Consider the following 19531-nt stretch of genomic DNA (forward strand, 5'->3'; position numbering starts at 1 on the left):
TGTAGGCTGCGATTTTGACAAGGACAGGAAGCTGCTACAGAAACATTGAGCATGCTTTGGCAATGGGAAGATGATGAACTATCTGGAAGACCTGCCATGAGCATCATCCATGGAAATAAGGTATTGTGCATTGAGAATTCAACCCCCAGGGCCAAACCCTCAATTGAGAGTACTACTTTGATGTTTTGAAGTGTTTCAGGGTAGACATTCGACGAAAGAGGTTGGATCTGTAGAGCACGAAGAATTGGATTCTTCACTGAGCTCTCCTCACTTGTGAGTTTCTCACCAAAAACATGATATCGCTTCCACACCTACAGAATTTAGCACCTACAGAATTCCATCTCTTCCCCAAGATAAAAATGCAGCTCAAAGGTCACTAATTTAACAATGTTGTTGAAATCCAGACCAAATCACAGAAAGTCCTCGACTCGCTTACAGAAAATGATTCCAAAAATGGCAGGAACACTGGGACCAGTGTATTGCTGTACAATGTAACTATTTTGAAGGAGATGGTGTTAAAACTCAGGTAAATAAGACATTTTGATACCACCTTTTGATACCACCCCGTACATACATACTTTCACACATAATTGCAGGTGCAGACAGACACAAAGGAGGTAAAAATGGGTAGTGCAGAACTTGTTTGTGGGGCAACAATGAAAAAAAAAATGCAATAAATAAATAAAAAACAGCCTCTGTCATCATCTTAAACAGGTTCATTACAATCCAAGCACTTTTACTGCCATCACCCGTCATCAGCAACCCTCCCCCACCACCATAATCACCACAATCACCACAACCAGAATTACCACCATCACATCATCACCTCCACCGATCACCTTCATCATAATCCAAGCACTTGCATAATCACCATCACAATTGCAATATCAATGCCAACATCATCATCCCCACCACCAACTTCACCAGTACCCTCATCTCATCATTATACACACACACAGCTGACAAAAGAAGAGTACAAAAATAAATAAATAAATAAATAAATGGATAAATAAATACAATACAAATAGCGTTACAAGAAATATGTGGGAACGGGATAATCCCTCATCTTTGCTAATCCTGTGAGTTATTTCCTGTATTGATGTCACCTCTAAGTAATAGATAGCCTGCAGTCATGTAAACGGGGACAGTGAGAAAGCAAATAAGTTGGGACACAGTTTATGTAGAGGAATGCCAATATTCATGTGTGTACTTGTGTGTACGTGTGTGTGCATGATTGTATATGCATACATACAAATATATATAGATATATAGACAGATAATACGTTTAAATATTTGTTGTGCAAGATTTTTTTATGTGAAGTTGTGTGTTGAAACAGATATTGTTATATTTCGGAATGGTCATATTGCCAGTTTAGCCAATAAAAACACACGCACTATATATTTGGTGTTATTTTGCTTCAGAAGGCACGTGGCTCAGTGGTTAGAGCGTCGAGCTTATGATCGTGAGGTTGTGAGCTCGAATCCCGGACCGGGCTGCGTGTTGTGTTCTTGAGCAAGACACTTTATTTCACGTTGCTCCAGTTCACTCAGCTGTAGAAATGAGTTGCGACGTCACAGGTGCCAGGCTGTATCGGCCCCTTTGCCTTTCCCTTGGATAACACTGGTGGCATGGAGAGGGGAGGCCGGTATGCATGGGCGACTACTGGTCTTCCATAAAACAACCTTGCCCAGACTTGTGCCTCAGAGTGTAACTCTCTAGGTGCAAACCCATGGTCAGTGTCTGACCGAAGGGGGTCACCACCATTTTGCTTCAGTGTTATTTATTTTTTACATTAATCTTAATCTTATTTCGGCCAGAGTTCTTTCGTCACACTCCTGTGACCGCATCAGTGGTCCTTTGTTTTCTTCTTTCTTATTTGTGTCTCTCCTTACTAACCGTCAGCCATTTTGTATTTCTATTGCATGTCTTCATTTGCGCATGCTTATATCTCTAGGTGCGTCTATGTTTATTTAGTGTGTGTATGTGGGGGGATGCCTGTAATATTTGTATCTTCTGTTTATATATGTTCATGTAATTTGTATTTTGTTTTTGTTGTTTTTGTTTATTCTTTATTCTTATTTTGTTCATGTGTTTACATCCACTTATTATTATCATTACATATGCTTGTATGTATGTATGTAGACAGATAAATTATACATATATGTACATACACATATATGACATATTTATATATGTATACATAAACTGTTTATCTATGATCTAAGCTGTGGTATATATTATGAACATATTCATAACCATCATCATCATCACCATCATTTAACGTCCTTTGTCCATGCTGGCATGGGTTGGATCGTTGATAGCATGCACACACATATGTATGTTGATATATATATATATATGTCACCCTCACTAAAGATGGTATTATGAAAAAAGCCCCCAGTACATGTTTTAAGTAGTTAGCCCTGAGATGAGCATCCAGCTATAGAAACCATGACATAGGAGATACAGGAGTACGACATTGTCTTTGGACCCAAGAGATCCTGTCAAGACATCTAACTCATGCTAGCATGAGACATTAAGAAATGATGATGATGAGGATGATATCTATCGATATATACATACACACACACACACACACACACACATATATATATATATATAAAATAACAAAGGCAGCTATATGCAACATAAAACCCAAAAAGGAAAAATTTTATTCTAATTGCGACTGACAATGCAGGGTAGCACCTACATTGCTAGAAATAAGAGCTAAAAGCCCTTATGGCCACAGAAAGCACAAGTCTATGCACTAACAGGGGAGATAACAGCCCCACAGCAAGCAAGATCACCACACTAGTCTAGTTTTGCTTCATATATAAATATATCTTTTATCTTCTAGTTGTTTCAGCCAATTGATTGTGGCCATGGTGGGATACTGCCCTGAAGAGGTTGAACTGATTGACTCCCAGAACTATTTTTTTTAAAACTTGGTACTTATTCTTTTGGTCACTTTTGCTGAACTGCTAAGCTATGGGGACGTAAACACATTATACTGATTATCAAGAGGTGGTTGAGGAACAAATAAACACAAAGACACACAAGCATATATATATATATATATATGATGGGCCTCTTTCAGTTTCCATCTACCAATTCCACTCACAAGGCTTTGGTTGGCCCAAGGCTATAATAGAAGACACTTGTCCAAGTTGCCAAGCAGTAGGACAGAACTTGTGACCATGTGAATGGGAAGCAAGTTTCTTAGCACACAGCCACACACACACACGCACACAAACACATCTATACATGCACACATATGCACACACTCATATATACATTATTTAAACTGAATTCCTTTCTAGTAAGTCAGGTAGGAGCTTTGGTGTTCTTTTAGATTGTTTTCACTGGGAGACTTCTGTCAAAGGCTGTTTATTCCATTGGCTAGATTCAAATGTTACATAAGTATGTCAGATTTTTTTTGCTTAGTTGGGAAGGAACATTGTTTTTAAGGACTTTCAGAATTTTGCTGGGAGCCTATATCTTATTTTTTTTTTAATACTTATGTATATTTATCAGAAATGGCCATTTGCTGTTTTAGGAATTCTTCTCTTTTGTTCTTTGGGCATATTTCTTGTTTAATAAATTCCTTTGTTTGCAGGAAAACAAATGATATAAGTTACTGGTGCATGACCCATTGTTTAAAGCCAAATCAAAATACATATTAATTTTTAACTGTTATTATTTCTACAGACAGCATAATAAACAATAAGTGACAGACAGGAAGTTTTGATAATCAAACAATGTCTATGTATACGATATTTTTAGTGAATTTAACATTTTCATAATTGTAATACTTGTGTGAGATGCTCTTTGCACACCTTTCTTGATGACAAACTGTTCAGTAATAAAACTGATTTTAAATTGGCTGTACAAAAATTATCATTTAAGTGGCTGCTGAAAGGAGGGAACGGAGGAATGGAGGAAACTGAAGTAGACAGTGCCAGCGAGTCATCCAGGTTACATACTTACCAACAAATGGTTGAAGGAAGCACGAGAGATTTGGGGAGGGGGAGGTGCAAACCAAACAAGAAGTTGTGTCACAGACAGGCAGACTTCACAAAAATTATAATAATCCTTTCTACTAAAGGCACAAGGCCTGAAATTTGTGGGGTGGGGTACTAGTCAATTACATTGACCCCCAGTGTTTCATTTGCACTTAATTTATCAACCCTGAAAAGATGAAAGGCAAAGTTGACCTCAGCAGAATTTGAGTTCAGAACGTGAAGATGGACGAAATGCCGCTAGACATTTTGCCCGGCGTACTAACAATTCTGCCAGCTCGCCGCCTTTTATATTAATGATTTCAATTTTTGGTTCCTTCAAAATATTTTCCACTTCCCTCTTTTAAATTTGCTGCATTCTAGATGTTGATTATCATTTTAAGCTGTTTACTCTAAGCTTGTCTTATTGCTCTCATTTCATTGGTCATGCATCCTGTTAGGGTCGTTAAGAAGTACTTTAGTGAGTAAGAATATAATTTCCTATATGTATATGTGTATATGCATGTGATATTTTACAAATATAGTTTGAACTGACTATTCAGAGTTCAAGTCATCAAAGTGTTTGCTGCATGCATATGTATGTACAAAACAGACAGAAGAGCTTGGGGCAATCAAATCATCAAACCCATGCCAGTAGGAAAGACAGACATTAAATGATGATGATGATGATGATATACTTGTGTGTGTTATGTTCCTAGTAGTCTCTAGTGATACATCTACAGTGCTTGTTATCTACCCTTAATTTTTTATGTGGGTGGGGTGAATAGGTGATTCTACAGTTCTGCTGGGATTGCTACCCTTGTGTTTTCCCTGCTCGTACTGTTATTGCTACATAATTCGTTGTTACCATATGCAATTTAGACCAATTTTGAGGGTAAATTTCGATGTCTGCAACGTAATATGATCTTTTATCTTCTCATTAGCAAAGGTGTGCATTGTTTTATTATATTGCTTTTTTTTTTCAGTGCAAAGGGGAAGATCCTGGAATAATTTCTATAAAGGGGTGGGTTACACAATTCCTTTTTATGTTTGTTTTTATGTTATTTTCCACGAAGTCTCTGTTATGTTATAGATTATACTAAGAAAATTTTCTTGTGTCTTTTGATGGATTCCAGGAAAAGAGATGCATGACTTTTTCCATTACATGATGAAGTAAAAATATTCTAATAACAAAATAAAATAAACAAAAAAAAATTAATAAAGTAAAAGATATATTAACAAAACAAAAGAAAAAGAAAACAGATTTATCACACAACTCCCCACCTCACCAGTGTATTGGCATTTTCTTACAATAAGTTTAAAATGCTGATCTCCACCTGCAGGTGACAACAGGTAGACATTGACATTATTTTATATAGCATACCTAACAATAAACATAGATTAAGAAATAATGCTAAACAACAAGAAGGGGGAGGAAAAAGAAGAAAAAATAGCAAAGTATTTATTTTCTATTGTGTTCTCCTCAGCTTCTAAAGATTTGAGCCTTATCACCTGCAAGGTTGAAATGCTAGGTCCCTGACCATGTATATATATATATAAATTATAACTTAGGATATCTATGAGATACCGCCATGCTGAAAATAGCAGCCAGGATCTGACTCTAAAACCACCTAATTTTTTACTAGTTTTATTTTGTCTTTTTGTCTTCTCTCCTTGTGCTATATGAACATTAAGGTGGTTTTAGAGTCAGATCCTGGCTGCTATTTTCAGCATGGCAGTATCTCGTAGATACCCTAAGTTATAATTTTAATAATAATTATTACCTTTGAAGGTTTTTATTTCCATGCTGGCCACTTGATAAGATTGTTATTTAATTTAAATTAATGATCTCATCCTTATATATATATATATATATATATATATGTATATATATGCATAGTTTTAGCTTATAAGATGAAACTAAGAGCCATAGAAAGTTACTTGCTAGGAATATCATTAGAAGAACAAATTTGAAACAAGATAATTTGAAAATGGATGGAGTGAATGATGTGATTGCAGAGTACAGAAAGCACAAGTTCCACTGGGCTAGATATGTTATAAGGTTCACAGATAACAGGTGGACCCATGCACTTGCTAAGTGATATCCAAAAGATCAGAAAAGGCCACCTGGACAGCTTCCACAATAATGGGAAGATGACCTAGTTAAAGCAATTTGGGTCAAGATGGAAAAGAATGACACCATTGTGACAGCATTTGATGTTCTGGTCAATACTTTGATATGTGTGTGTGTGTGCATGCATGTGTGAGTGTCTTTGAGTTTGTCCCTCCCATCACTGCTTGACAACCAGTATTGGTGTGTTTACATCCCTGCAACCTAGCGGTTCAGCAAAAGAGACCGATAGAATAAATACTAGGCTTAAAAAAATAAGTCCTGGGGTCGATTTGTTCTGCTAAAACCCTCCAAGGCAGTGTTCCAGCATGGCCACAGTCAAATGACTGAAACAAATAAACAATGAAAGATATCTATTATATAAAATCCTTTCTGTCTGTCTGTCTGTGTGTCTTCTAGGATCTCGGGCATCCTCCATCCGATTACGCTCAAATTTGATATGTAGATACCGACAGTATCAGGGTGTGTATAAGTTTTGAAAAAATTACAAAAATCGATTCCAGGTGAGAATGCAATCGATAAAGCCATTTTTCTTAGGAATAGAAAAAAGTCTATCTTTATTTCTTCTTTAGCTGGTGTCTCAAATTTAGGTTAAATCAGTGTTTCTCAAAGGGGAGGCATATGGGACGGTGGGACAAGTAGTTGTTTTGAGAAAATTTGGTTTAAATGTTTGACAACTCAGCACCGTCCATTGGACGGGGGTGCGTTTTGCTTGTATATATATGTGTGTGTGTGTATGTGTAGAAATAATTAAGATTCAGTTGAATTAGGTACTGAAGTTGAGGCATCAAGTCAGTCCGGTATGGTCTGCATTAGGTGAATAAAAAGCAAATATGTAACGGGGATATACCATTATAATTTTTTAGCAAAATTTCATCAGAACTAGAGACTAAAATAATTACATTGCTTCTCTTTACTATTTTTGTATCTGGTATGTTGGAAATCTATATGTGGCTGTATGCACCCAGGGAGAGCAGTTTATTTCCAATTGATGTAATGTTTGCAATGATCGATTCAATGGAGCCACTTGAAATGGCTGTAATGCACTGATTCCTGGACATCCTTGTTACTTATTTGCTTTATATATATATATATGTGTGTGTGTTTGTGTGTATGTGTGTATATGTACATACATATGCATGTATGTATCCACAAATCATACAAGACAATCAGCACTGTGTCACATATTTGCACTGTTTGTAATGCAAATTTCAAGCAGCTCTCGAGGCTTGAAAGCCACTTAGGTGCTCATGCACAGAAAAAAAAAACATATCTGACAAGAAAGATGAAGTGGTCAAACTCTGAATAGGAACATACTACCTCTATGCATGCAAGTACATATGCATATATGTATATTGATCATAACCCCAAGTAATTTCTAATTGGCTGTGGAGCACTGTCAATGGATGGATGAATACCTTCTTCAGACATATTAAGACGTTCCATATGAGGTTCCTGCATTTCTAGTAACCATATCTAGATGTGAGTGTTGTGAGTGTACCTATGTGTGTGTGTGTGTGTGTGTATGTGCATGCATATGAAGTGTGAAAGCTCATGCCCTAATGATTTGGGTGTTAGGTTCACAATCATAAGGTCATGGGTTCAATTCCTTGACAAGGTACTGTGCTGTGTCTTTCAGAAAGGCACTTTGTTTAGCATCGCTCCAATACACCTCACTGAAATGAGTACCAGCTGAGTATGAAATACTGGTGCAGTCCTCCTTCCATCCAGCCATTATATCTTCAATGTTCCATTGGGTCTAGGGTGAAAGGGCTGAGGGAGTGTCTATTTCAGCAACCAAAAGAATAAGAATTTAAAACAATTTGTGAATGCAGGGCATGTCACCAAGTCATACTTGATTGCAAGTGATGGCTGTAGTTAGTTATACAGTGTGTGCATCCAGCTTCAACAACCACTCCAAAAATGAAAGAATGGATAGAAGAGACACAGGCTACTTGTCTGGGAAGGAAAGAATTCTAAACAGGAGCTGATACACAGTAAAAAGCACACTTTGATATAATTAAAGACACTCTCTTTAGTGCATAATTCTAGGTGACATTTTTAGCATTTTTCATATAAATCTGCCAAGCCAACAGTTGGTTTTATGTTGCAAACTTTATATTTTAAAGTAGCATACATTAAAAGTCTCTCATTAAAATTTTATGTTGCATTATGTTCAAAACACCAGCTTAATAAAGGCTATTTTACCACATTCTTTATAATTTTCAGAGTTAATTGGAACAATGGCAGTGAATTACACACAATACACACACGTGGCTGCTGTTTTTAGCTTCGATCTACCAAATTCACTAATCCATACTGTGGAGGCATGAGGTTTAGTGGTTAGGATGTTGGGCGAGCTGGCAGAATCGTTAGCACGCCGGGCAAAATGCTTAGCGGTATTTCGTCTGCCGCCACGTTCTGAGTTCAAATTCTGCTGAGGTCAACTTTGCCTTTCATCATTTCGGGGTCGATTAAATAAGTACCAGTTACGCACTGGCGTTGATATAATCGACTTAATCCGTTTGTCTGTCCTTGTTTGTCCTCTCTGTGTTTAGCCCCTTGTGGATAGTAAAGAAATAGGTTACGATGTTGGGCTTATGCTTGCAAGATTGTGGTTTCGGTTCCTGGACCAGGCAACACATTGTGTTCTTGAGCAAAACACTTCATTTCATGTTGATCCAGTCCACTTACTTGGCAAAGATGAGTAACCCTGCGATGGACAGGCGACCCATCCAGGTAGGGAATTTATATGCCAAGAAAACTAGGAAACTGGCCCTTATGAGTCAGTATGACACAAGAAGGTAACTTTACTTTACCTTTTACTAATCCATTCATAATGCCTTATTTGGAATTATAGAATACATTTGCCTAGCAGTGGGACTGAACCTGAAACCATGTGGTTAGGGGGCAAATGCTGTAACAACACAGCCATAACTGCAATTAACTTCTTAATCACATCAACATAAGGACATGGTTTTCAATTATTTGATTGAGACCTGGTGAGATAAAAGCTAAGTCAACATAAACCAGATTTGAACTTGGAATGTAAAGAGTTACAACTAAATGCCAAAAGTTACCAATATCAATGATAAAGTATTCTGTGAGTGGTGGGGCATATCAGTGAAAGGGACGAAATGTATGACATCTAATGTAACACTGCTTGATGGACGTATTGCTTACATACTTTTTCTTTGGGATTCAGACAATGTAAATCGAGGTACCTTCTGAACTACACAATGTTACACCACAGCACATCTGGTCATACAACACTACACCATACAACACCACAAACACTACACAACACTGCACAGCACACTACACCACACAACAACACAACACCATACAAAAACACACAACATGTTGTATTTCACATCAACACACAGTACACAATACTGCAGAACAACATGCAGCATGTTATAGCACACAACACAAACACCATACAATGCACAATAACACAAACACCATACAACAACACACAACACAAACACCACAGAACAACACACAACATACTATACCACACAACACAAACACCACAGAACGATATACAACACATTATAGTGCACAACAACACAAGCACCATACAACACATAATAACACAAACACCATACAACAACACACAACACAAACACCACAGAACAACATACTTTACATTATAGCGCACAACAATACAAGCACCATACAACACACAATAACACAAACACCATACAACAACATACAACACAAACACCACAGAACAACATTCTGTCCACTACACCACAGAACAACACAGCACACTATAGCATACAACAACAACACAAACACCATACAATGCACAATAACACAAACACCACATAACAACACAAATACTATGCAACAATACATCAATAGTTAAAAACCTAGCCCAAAAGTAGTGCCTCTTAAATTATCCCTGGACTTTCTAGGAATAGAAATAAATGTCTATGATTACAGGTATGCTTGATCAGGGTTGACCAGAGGCTAAACACAAACAACTATTACAGCAACAGCAGGACCTAAAGCATGAGCCAGACAAAGAGCCTCTATGATGTCACAAGACTTGCCAGAAATAGCAGCTTAATCTGTCTTGAATCACACTACCTGTCATCTTATAATGAAAAGGAATTACAAATTGGACAATGTGATCCTCCTAAATGAAACAGTCATGGCTGGAAAGCTCTTTGATGAATAGGTCTGATGGATTAACACTAGCCCGGGGCTAAAAGAAACAACAAATGCTGCTGCTGCTACTGCTGGTAGTTCTGCATAGTGGAGGGAGGAGGAGGTAAAGAAGAAGAAGAAGAAGATTGTCAAGTATTTTCAAATATGAGGAGCTACCTCATGCAAGAAGATAGATAACAGAGAATAATAATAACAATAATAATAATAAAAATAATAATAATAACAATAACAAGATAAAAATATACAAAGAAATAAACAAAATAATCTTTTAATTTAATCTCTGCCCTTATAGTCTATACTTCATTTTTCCTTTTATAAAAAAAAGGGGGTGTAAAAAACTAACAACCTCTAAACAATAATAATTCTGTCTTTCTAATAGTTAATCCCTCCTTTAGAGCACGAAGAAGCCAGATTGGCTACATTTTTGGGGTTCTTTATTTAAAAAAAAAATTTTTTTTTTTTGTATCATGTACTCGGTAATTATCCTTATATCCTATACATAAGATAGTAAGTTTGCTGCAGCAACTAATAGAGGCCTGCTGGCAAATATCCCACCTTCACCCACAACACAACCACACACACACACACACACACACACACACAGAGTGCCATTGCTGCTGCCACGACTACCACCACCGTTGCCACCACTGCTGCCACCACCACTGCCACCACCACTAACCACCGCCACCGCTTTGCCACTATGATTCCTCACCTCACCTTTTATCAAGGCAAGAAAATGAAAGAATGAGGACTGTCCTTTTTGACCGATATAAACAGTTTATTTACAAATGTTTTCATGTTTTTGTTTTTTTTACTTCTTTTGCTTTTGTTTATGCTGAGTTCAAATGCAATACATGCTGTCTCGCAGCTCCAAATATTTTTCCATGAACAACAAATTATTTGTTACAATATCATAACAATATAAGCGCAATATTGGTCTCAAATTCTATCACAAGGCCAGTAAGTTTGTAACTCGATTACAATTAACCCAAGTGTTTCAATGGCACTCAATTTACCAACTCTGAAAGGATGAAGGGCAAAGTTGACCGAGGCAGAATTTGAACTCATAACGTTAAGATGGACAAAATGCTGCAAAACAAAACGGTCTGGCATGCTAATGATTCTGCCAGCTCACATAACATTGGTATCATATAGCAGGTAATAACTATAATGATGTCACACAATAGAAAACTGCAACAGTAATAGCAAGTTATTATAGTTTACCAACGCTACACACAAAAGAGAGAGATACCTTTATATATATATATATATATTAGGTTGTCAAGAAAGTTCTTGTGGAATTTTAAATTTTGGTTTTAAATGACGTATTTTCAAATCAATTTTTGTTAAATTGCTTTGACGTTATATATCATTTAAAAGCCCGTTTTTCACTCTATCTAATCGTGTTACTCTTTTTCTTTTTGAATAATTAGGCCATTTTTTTTCCGGAACGTTGAATACAAAATGGACAAAAAGCAAATTCGCACAATTTTCTTATCCCATTTCAAGCTAAGCCGAAAAGCTGCTGAAACAGCTGGTGATGTCAATGATGCACTTGGCTCAGGAACCACTAATGAACATACAGCACAATGGTGTGTGCCTGAGTGCATGTGTTTGCTTCCCAACCACATGCTTTCAGGTTCAGTCCCACCGCATGGCACCTTGGGCAAATGTCTTCTCCAACAGCCGACCAAAGCCTTGTGAGTGGTTTTGGTAGATGGAAACTGAAAGAAGCCCATTATATATATATGTAACTGTACATCAGTGTGTATGTCTTTGTGCCTGTGTTTGCCCCCCCCCCCCCAATTACCGCTTGACAACTGGTGTTGTGTTTATGTCTGTGTAACTTAGCAATTCAGCAAAAGAGACTAATAGAATAAGTGCTAGGCTTAAAAAAAAAGTTACTGATTTGTTCAACTAAAACCCTTCAAGGCAGTACTCCAGCATGGCCACAGTCAAATGCCTGCAGCAAGTAAAGAAATAAAAAAAATACAAAAACAAATATGTTACCTATTTCTTTTGATTTTGAGGAACCGTCTTCTATCACATCACCTGTTCGCTGACCACTGCCCATTCGGTCAGCCATCCTCTGTGTGACCTTACCACTGGATTTCCTGCTACTGCTGCCACTACCAGTCCTTTCTGAAAATTAAATGTGGAAAATGCAATTAAATGATAGCACACATACACACACACATATATATATGCTTGACAAGTGTATAAAGAAGTGCTGATCTCTAATTGTAGAGGAAATCTGTGGAAGAGGTAGAGCCAGGAAGACATAGGACGGGGTAGTGAAATATGATCCTTAAATGTTAGGCCTCATGGAGGCAATGAGAAGTGATCAAGACCTTTGGCAATACGCTGTGTTTGAGAAGATTCATCAAGTCAGGTGAAATTGTAGTTGTAGGTGATGCCAGTGCTATGTAACTGGCACCTGTGCCAGTGGCACATAAAAGCACTCATGCTGGTGGCATATAAAATGCACCCTTTACTCTCTTGGAGTGGTTGGTGTTAAAAGGTGTATCCAGCTGTAGAAATTCTGTCAAATCAGACTGGAACCTGGTGCAGCTCTCCAGGTTAGCAGTTCCAGTTAAACTGTCTAACCCATGCCAGCAGACACTAAATGATGATGATGATGATGATGATACATACATTCATATGTGTATAACAGAATAAGGTACAGACAGGCAAATAACTAGTATCAGGTCAGGTTAGATTATGACTTTGATACATTTCTACAATACATAGGAAGAGAAAAACGCTTCAAGGAATTTAAATCACAAGAGATCAATAAACAATCGATTCAGCCTGTGCACTAATTGACTAATTGTAGTTACCTATCACCTACATCATCAGACATAGTATTACCTGCAATTTACATCCATATGTGTGTCTGTGTGCGAATGTGTGTTTAAGCATCTATGTATATATAATATATATATATATATATATGTATGTATGAATGCATATTCCAACTGTGTCCATGTGAGAGCATCACTAGGTACTTAATGTTGGCACCATCATTGGTTAAATGTAGCATGACCAACCGAGCATGTTTAATTCATATCTAATCTTCTTTTCTCCCTTGATCAAGGAATTTAATTCCACCATTCTGTGAAGTTATAAGCTATGTTATTGAGACCTGGCACTCTAGTTGTCTGTCAAAACTGTTCCCACTATAATGATAAATCTTAGTAGACTGGTGTCAACAAATGTACCGCTATATATGTATGTACACATACATGCATGCATGTATGTATGTATGAATCTATCTATCTATCTATCTATTTCTCTCTCTCTCTCTCTCTCTCTATACATCATCATCATCATCATCATCATCATCATCATTTAGCGTCCGTTTTCCATGCTAGCATGGGTTGGACGGTTCTACTGGGGTCTGTGAAGCCAGAAGGCTTCATCAGGCCCAGTCAAATCTGGCAGTGTTTCTACGGCTGGATGCCTTCCTAACGCCAACCACTCCGTGAGTGTAGTGGGTGCTTTTTACGTGCCACCCCCACTGGTGCCAGACAGAGCTGGCAAACGGCCACGAACGGATGGTGCTTTTTATGTGCCACCGGCACGAGGGCCAGGCGAGGCTGGCAACGGACACGAAACGGGGCAGTGCTGGCAACGGTCGCGAAACGGAAAGTTCTCTTACATGCCACGGCACTGGTAACACATCTGCAATTTCCATTGATCGATTTCGATTCTGATCCTCACTTGCCTCAATGGGTCTTCACAAGCAGAGTTTCGACATGCCACCGGCACTGGTAGCACATCCGCAATTTCCATTGATCGATTTCGATTCTGATCCTCACTTGCCTCAACACGTCTTCACAAGTAGAGTTTTGTGTCCCAAGAAGGGAAGGTATGCATACGTAGGCTGGCTCCATCCCATGTAGAAGGCCACGGGTTGTGGACTCACTTGTCCTGCCGGGTCTTCTCGCGCACAGCACCTTCCAGAGGTCTCGGTCTCTAGTCATTTCCTCAGTGAGACCTAAAGTTCGAAGGTCGTGCTTCACCACCTTGTCCCAGGTTTTCCTGGGTCTGCCTCTTCCACAGGTTCCCTCAACCGCTAGGGTGTGGCACTTTTCACACACTATCTTCATCCATTCTCGCCACATGACCATACCAGCGCAAACGTCTCTCTTGCACACCACAACTGATGCTTCTTAGGTCCAGCTTTTCTCTCAAGGTACTTACACTCTGCCGAGTGTGAGTACCAGCATTACACATCCATCGGAGCATACTGGCTTCATTTCTAGCGAGCTTACGCATATCCTCAGCAGTCACGGCCCATGTTTCACTGCCATGTAGCATGGCTGTTCGTACACACGCATCATACAGTCTGCCTTTCACTCTGTGCGAGAGGCCTTTTGTCACCAGCAGAGGTAAGAGCTCTCTGAACTTTGCCCAAGCTATTCTTACTCTAGCAGTTACACTTTCAGCACACCCACCCCCGCTGCTGACTTGGTCACCTAGGTAACGGAAACTATCAACTATTCTAGTTTTTCTCCCTGGAAAGTGACGGAAGTTGGTCTCAGAGCATTTTCAGTGTTTATTGTTCCTGAGCATCTGCCACATACAAAAACCATCTTCCTAGTTAGCCTTCCTTTGACATTGCTGCATCTCTTATGTGTCCATAGCTTACACTTGGTGCATCTTATAGAGTTTCTACCTACACCTTTTCTACAGATCGAGCAGGGCCATCTACCTGAAGGTGTTTGTGATTTGTCTACCTTCCTACTGATTACGACTTTGGTTTTAGCTAGATTGACTCTGAGGCCCTTCGATTCTAATCCTTGTTTCCACACCTGAAACTTCTCCTCCAGTTCTGATAGCGACTCAGCAATTAGAGCAAGGTCATCAGCATAGAGGAGCTCCCAAGGGCATCCTGTCTTGAATTCCTCCGTTATTGCCTGGAGGACTATGATAAATAGGAGGGGGCTGAGTACTGAGCCTTGGTGGACCCCTACCTCTACCCGGAATTCTTCACTGTACTCATTTCCACCCTCACCCTACTAGCGGCGTCCCTATACATGGCCCGCACAGCTCTCACTACCATTCATCTATCCCTAGTTTTCTCATTGCCCACCAGATAAGGGATCGGGGGACCCTGTCGAAGGCTTTCTCCATGTCAACAAAAGCCAGGTACAGGGGCTTATCTTTGGCTAGGTATTTCTCCTGCGCTGCCTTACCAGGAATATAGCATCAGTAGTACTTTTCCCTGGCACAAACCCAAACTGCATCTCATCTAACTAACTCTCTCTCTAATTAGTTGGCTATGACCCTCTCTGTAACCTTCATCACCTGGTCCAACAGCTTGATACCTCTGTAGTTATTTATAGATATATGTACTGTTGTGTCTGAGGAGAGTCATTCTCTTTTAGTGCCTTTTACTGTCTCTTTCACTCTCTCTTTCTCTTTCACTTCCTTTGTGTCCCTCTTCTCTCCCGCTTTTGATTTAACAATGTGTATGTGTATTTATGTATCTACTTCTCTTGCGATGAACGCAGTCACCACTCACTGTTTCTTTCACTCTCTCTCTTTCTCACACACATTTTTCCTCTCTCTCTCACTATCTTCCTTTCTTTCTTTCTTAGGTCCTCTCTGAAAAAGCAAAACGAATGCTGTTACCACTCACTGTCTGTTTCACTCTCTCTTTCTCTCTTACTTCTCTGAAACATTTAAAAACACAAAACCAATGATGTCACCACTCACTGTCTGTTTCACTCTCTCTTTCTCTCTTACTTCCTCTCTGTCCTCCTCTCTCACTTTGCCACTTCTTTGAAGTGTGACACACACTACAGGTACGTACAAAAACAAAGAGCGTATTAATATTACTGATGATAACATAATAATAATAAGGACTTCTCCATTAAGACTAACCATACTATTATGACAAGAAGACCAGACATGACTATAGAAGGCATAATAAACAGAGCAGGATCATAGATTTTGCAATACCCTATGATAGCAGAGTTGATACCAAAGAAATGGGAAAAACTGAGAGATACGAAGATCTAGCCAGAGAACTGAGGAGACTGCAGAAGATCAAGGCAAAATCATTCCTGTAGTAGTAGTAGGTGCACTTGGCATAACACCCAAAATGCTATCTAAAAGACAACGAAACTGGAATTGAAACTCGCATTGTTGACCTGCAGAATTCTGGAAGAATCCTAAGAAAGATTCTTGAGGTTTGAGGAGACTTGTTGTCGTCAAACCACAAGATAGAATATCTAGTAAAAAAACTAGTATGCACTAGTGAAATAATAATGATAATAAATGTGGTCAAATTCCAGCAGCTGGTCATAGGTGAAGCTGGAACACTGCCAAAAACAAAAAAAAATTACCAAACTTTTTTTTATATATATTAAATATAAATATAAAAGAGAATGAAACTTTGAAGACGAAAGATAAGAGAGAAGAAGATACATTAAAGGAGTATTATTCAGAGATATATCACATACCACTGCCAGCGCTTCCTTCACGAGCATCTCGGTGCCGACCACTGCCTCGTCTGCCACTGTTGATTCTCTGAATGCCACAAAGAACAGAGAGGAAATTTAATGCAATGCAGCAGTGTTGGATATATATATATATATATTACCACATATGTTTTGGAACAGTTTAGATTCTCTGTCTATAGGATATAAATTGATACATTAGTGTATGTTCATATGTGTTTCCATCAACAAAGAGGGGTTTATATTTTATCTTCTTTGGCAATAGGAAAATACACACACACATATATATATATATACACACATGTATATATATATATATATATATATATATATATATATACATATATATTATATATATATACACATACACACACACACACAAATCATCACCATCATCATATGTACACAGACATGACAGAAGTAAATAGACACCCCATAAAACAGCGGTTTATGCTTATTCTAACCTGTAAAGGTCTATAATTTTTTTTAATGGACATTTTTATGTTTCAGGTTCTATATGTGATTGTTTAATCATACCATGTACAAAAGAAGCCTCGGAACCATCTGAATTTCAAAGAGGCCGTATTGTGGGTCATTCTGAAGGTGAACATAGTCAGTGCAAAATCGCAGAAAACCTTGGGAACCTGCTTTCTACAGTTAATAGAGTGATTGTGCAATTTCACTAGAGAGAGGAAGGAGTCCACATCATCTCATCCAGATCAACCAGGGCCCTCTGACAGGATCCCTCTCTTTGTTAGGAGAAGCATGGAGGATAATCCTTATTGCAAAGCCTCTCACATAGCAGAACAAGTTGATGTCAGTCCCAGAACTACTGTAAGGTATCTCCACAAACTTGGTTACTATGGCAGAGCAGCAAGAAGGAAGCCACATCTTCAACCAGCCAACATCAAGCGGAGAAAAGATTGGGCCAGTGAGATGGTGGAGAGGTCACTAGCATCTTGGGATACTGTCATATTCTCTGATGAGTCTAGATTTGCTGTACTTCCTGACAGTGGTCGAGAGTGGGTCTAGAGACTCTGTGATCAAGAATTTGATGTGGAAAGATTTTAAATAAATTTTAATGATTATAAGGGTGTCTATTTAATTCTGTCATATCTGTGTATATATATATACACAAACATATATTACATATGTATATATTTATATACAAAGACACAAATATTTACAAATACACACACAAGCATTATCATTTAATGTCTGTGTTCAATGCTAGCATAGTTTGGATAGTTTGACAGGACCCAAAGGGTTGAAGGAGAGCATCATGCTCCAATGTCTGCTTGGGCATGGTTTCTATGGCTTGATGCCTTTCCTAATGCCAACCCCACCTTACATCATGCACTGAATGGTTTTTATGTGGCACCAGCACCAGTGAGGTTGCTATGCAGCTTGCAAAACAAAGACCTCCTTCAAATGAGTAGGGCTGCAGTACAATACCTTTTCCTGGTTGTTGTTGTCATCACTGTCATTGTTATCATTATCATCACCTCTGTTTTCATCATAGGCCTGAGGTTATAGTAGAGGACACCTGTCCAAGGTGCCATGCAGTGAGACTGAACCCAGAACCATGTGGTTGGGAAGCAAATTTCTTACTGCACAGCCAGGCTTGCACCATATATATATATATGTGTGTGTGTGTGTGTGTGAAGTGGTTGGCATTTTGAAAGGCATCCAGCAGTAAAAACCATGCCAAAACTGACCTTGCCTGTGCTTGTGCCATGTAAAATGCACACAGTCCACTCTACAGTGTGGTTGGTGTTAGGAAGGGCATCCAGCCATAAAAACCATGCCAAAACAGACACAGTAGCCTGGTGTAGTCTTCTACCTGGCCAACTCCTATCAAACCATCCAATCCATGGATGGCGGATGTTAAATGATGATGATAATATATATATAGAGAGAGTTTCATTCAAACTCACTATTGTGAAGATGTGTAAGGTCAACTGATTGATTCAGGAATGCAATGTCTGTTTGTCTCACATAAATCGATGCAAGTGATGCTAAATGCTGCCTTATTAACAGTAACCATCCCAACACATAAATACCATCTGTTTCTTCCTTTTTGTTAAAGGGCAAATTTTTCTGCTGTGTACAAACTGGTTTCAAAATACACATGACCAGATAAAATTTACTACGACAAGGAATAAACGTATGAGAAAGAAGAAAGAAAGAAAGAATGCAGATATACCTGGTCACGCATTTCCTTAGCCTTTTCTGCTTTCTTTAGTTTCGTTGCATATTCTTGTGCATCTGGTAGACCCAGGTCAGCACTGATTTTTGTCAGAAACTTTAAACCTGTAACAAAAGAGACAAAGAGAAAATATAACATATTCTTTTATTGGTTTCAGTCACTAAAACACACATATATATATATATAGTTCATAGATAAGATCAAGCTATTCTCTGTATAGAATACACTTAGTAGTACTCAAGAGATTTAAACTTGAGCGGATATAGAAGCAAATGTCGGGATAAACAAATTAGACATCAATATATACAATATATTAAACACATGAAATACAAAATATGTGTACGTATAAAAAGGTCAAATTAGACATCAATATATACAATATATTAAACACATGAAATACAAAATATGTGTATGTATGTATACATATAAAAAGGTCTGACTTACACAGAATACAAATGAAATACAAAATTAAAGGGGTGGATGAAAAGTGTTACAAATCCAACAGCTGTTTCTGAGGGCTTGGTGGTCCATAATAATGCTTGT

At 38.3% G+C, this 19531-nt stretch overlaps 1 protein-coding gene across 2 annotated transcripts in view; it reads right to left on the minus strand.

The window, feature by feature from the left end:
- LOC115215608 (intraflagellar transport protein 88 homolog) overlaps positions 1-19531 on the minus strand; it is a 149345-nt gene that overhangs the window by 17032 nt on the left and 112782 nt on the right. For both annotated transcript variants that reach the window (XR_005000679.1, XM_029784830.2), the window contains exons 22-24: positions 18986-19092; positions 16783-16849; positions 12320-12451 (exon numbers count right to left, since the gene is read on the minus strand). Coding sequence is in view for 1 of the 2 variants with exons in the window: in XM_029784830.2 (XP_029640690.1) it covers positions 12320-12451; positions 16783-16849; positions 18986-19092 (306 nt within the window). In the remaining variant the exon portion in view is untranslated. The remainder of the gene's footprint in view (positions 1-12319; positions 12452-16782; positions 16850-18985; positions 19093-19531) is intronic.

The sequence above is a fragment of the Octopus sinensis genome, linkage group LG9, assembly GCF_006345805.1.
Source record: "Octopus sinensis linkage group LG9, ASM634580v1, whole genome shotgun sequence".
Taxonomy (NCBI): domain Eukaryota; kingdom Metazoa; phylum Mollusca; class Cephalopoda; order Octopoda; family Octopodidae; genus Octopus; species Octopus sinensis.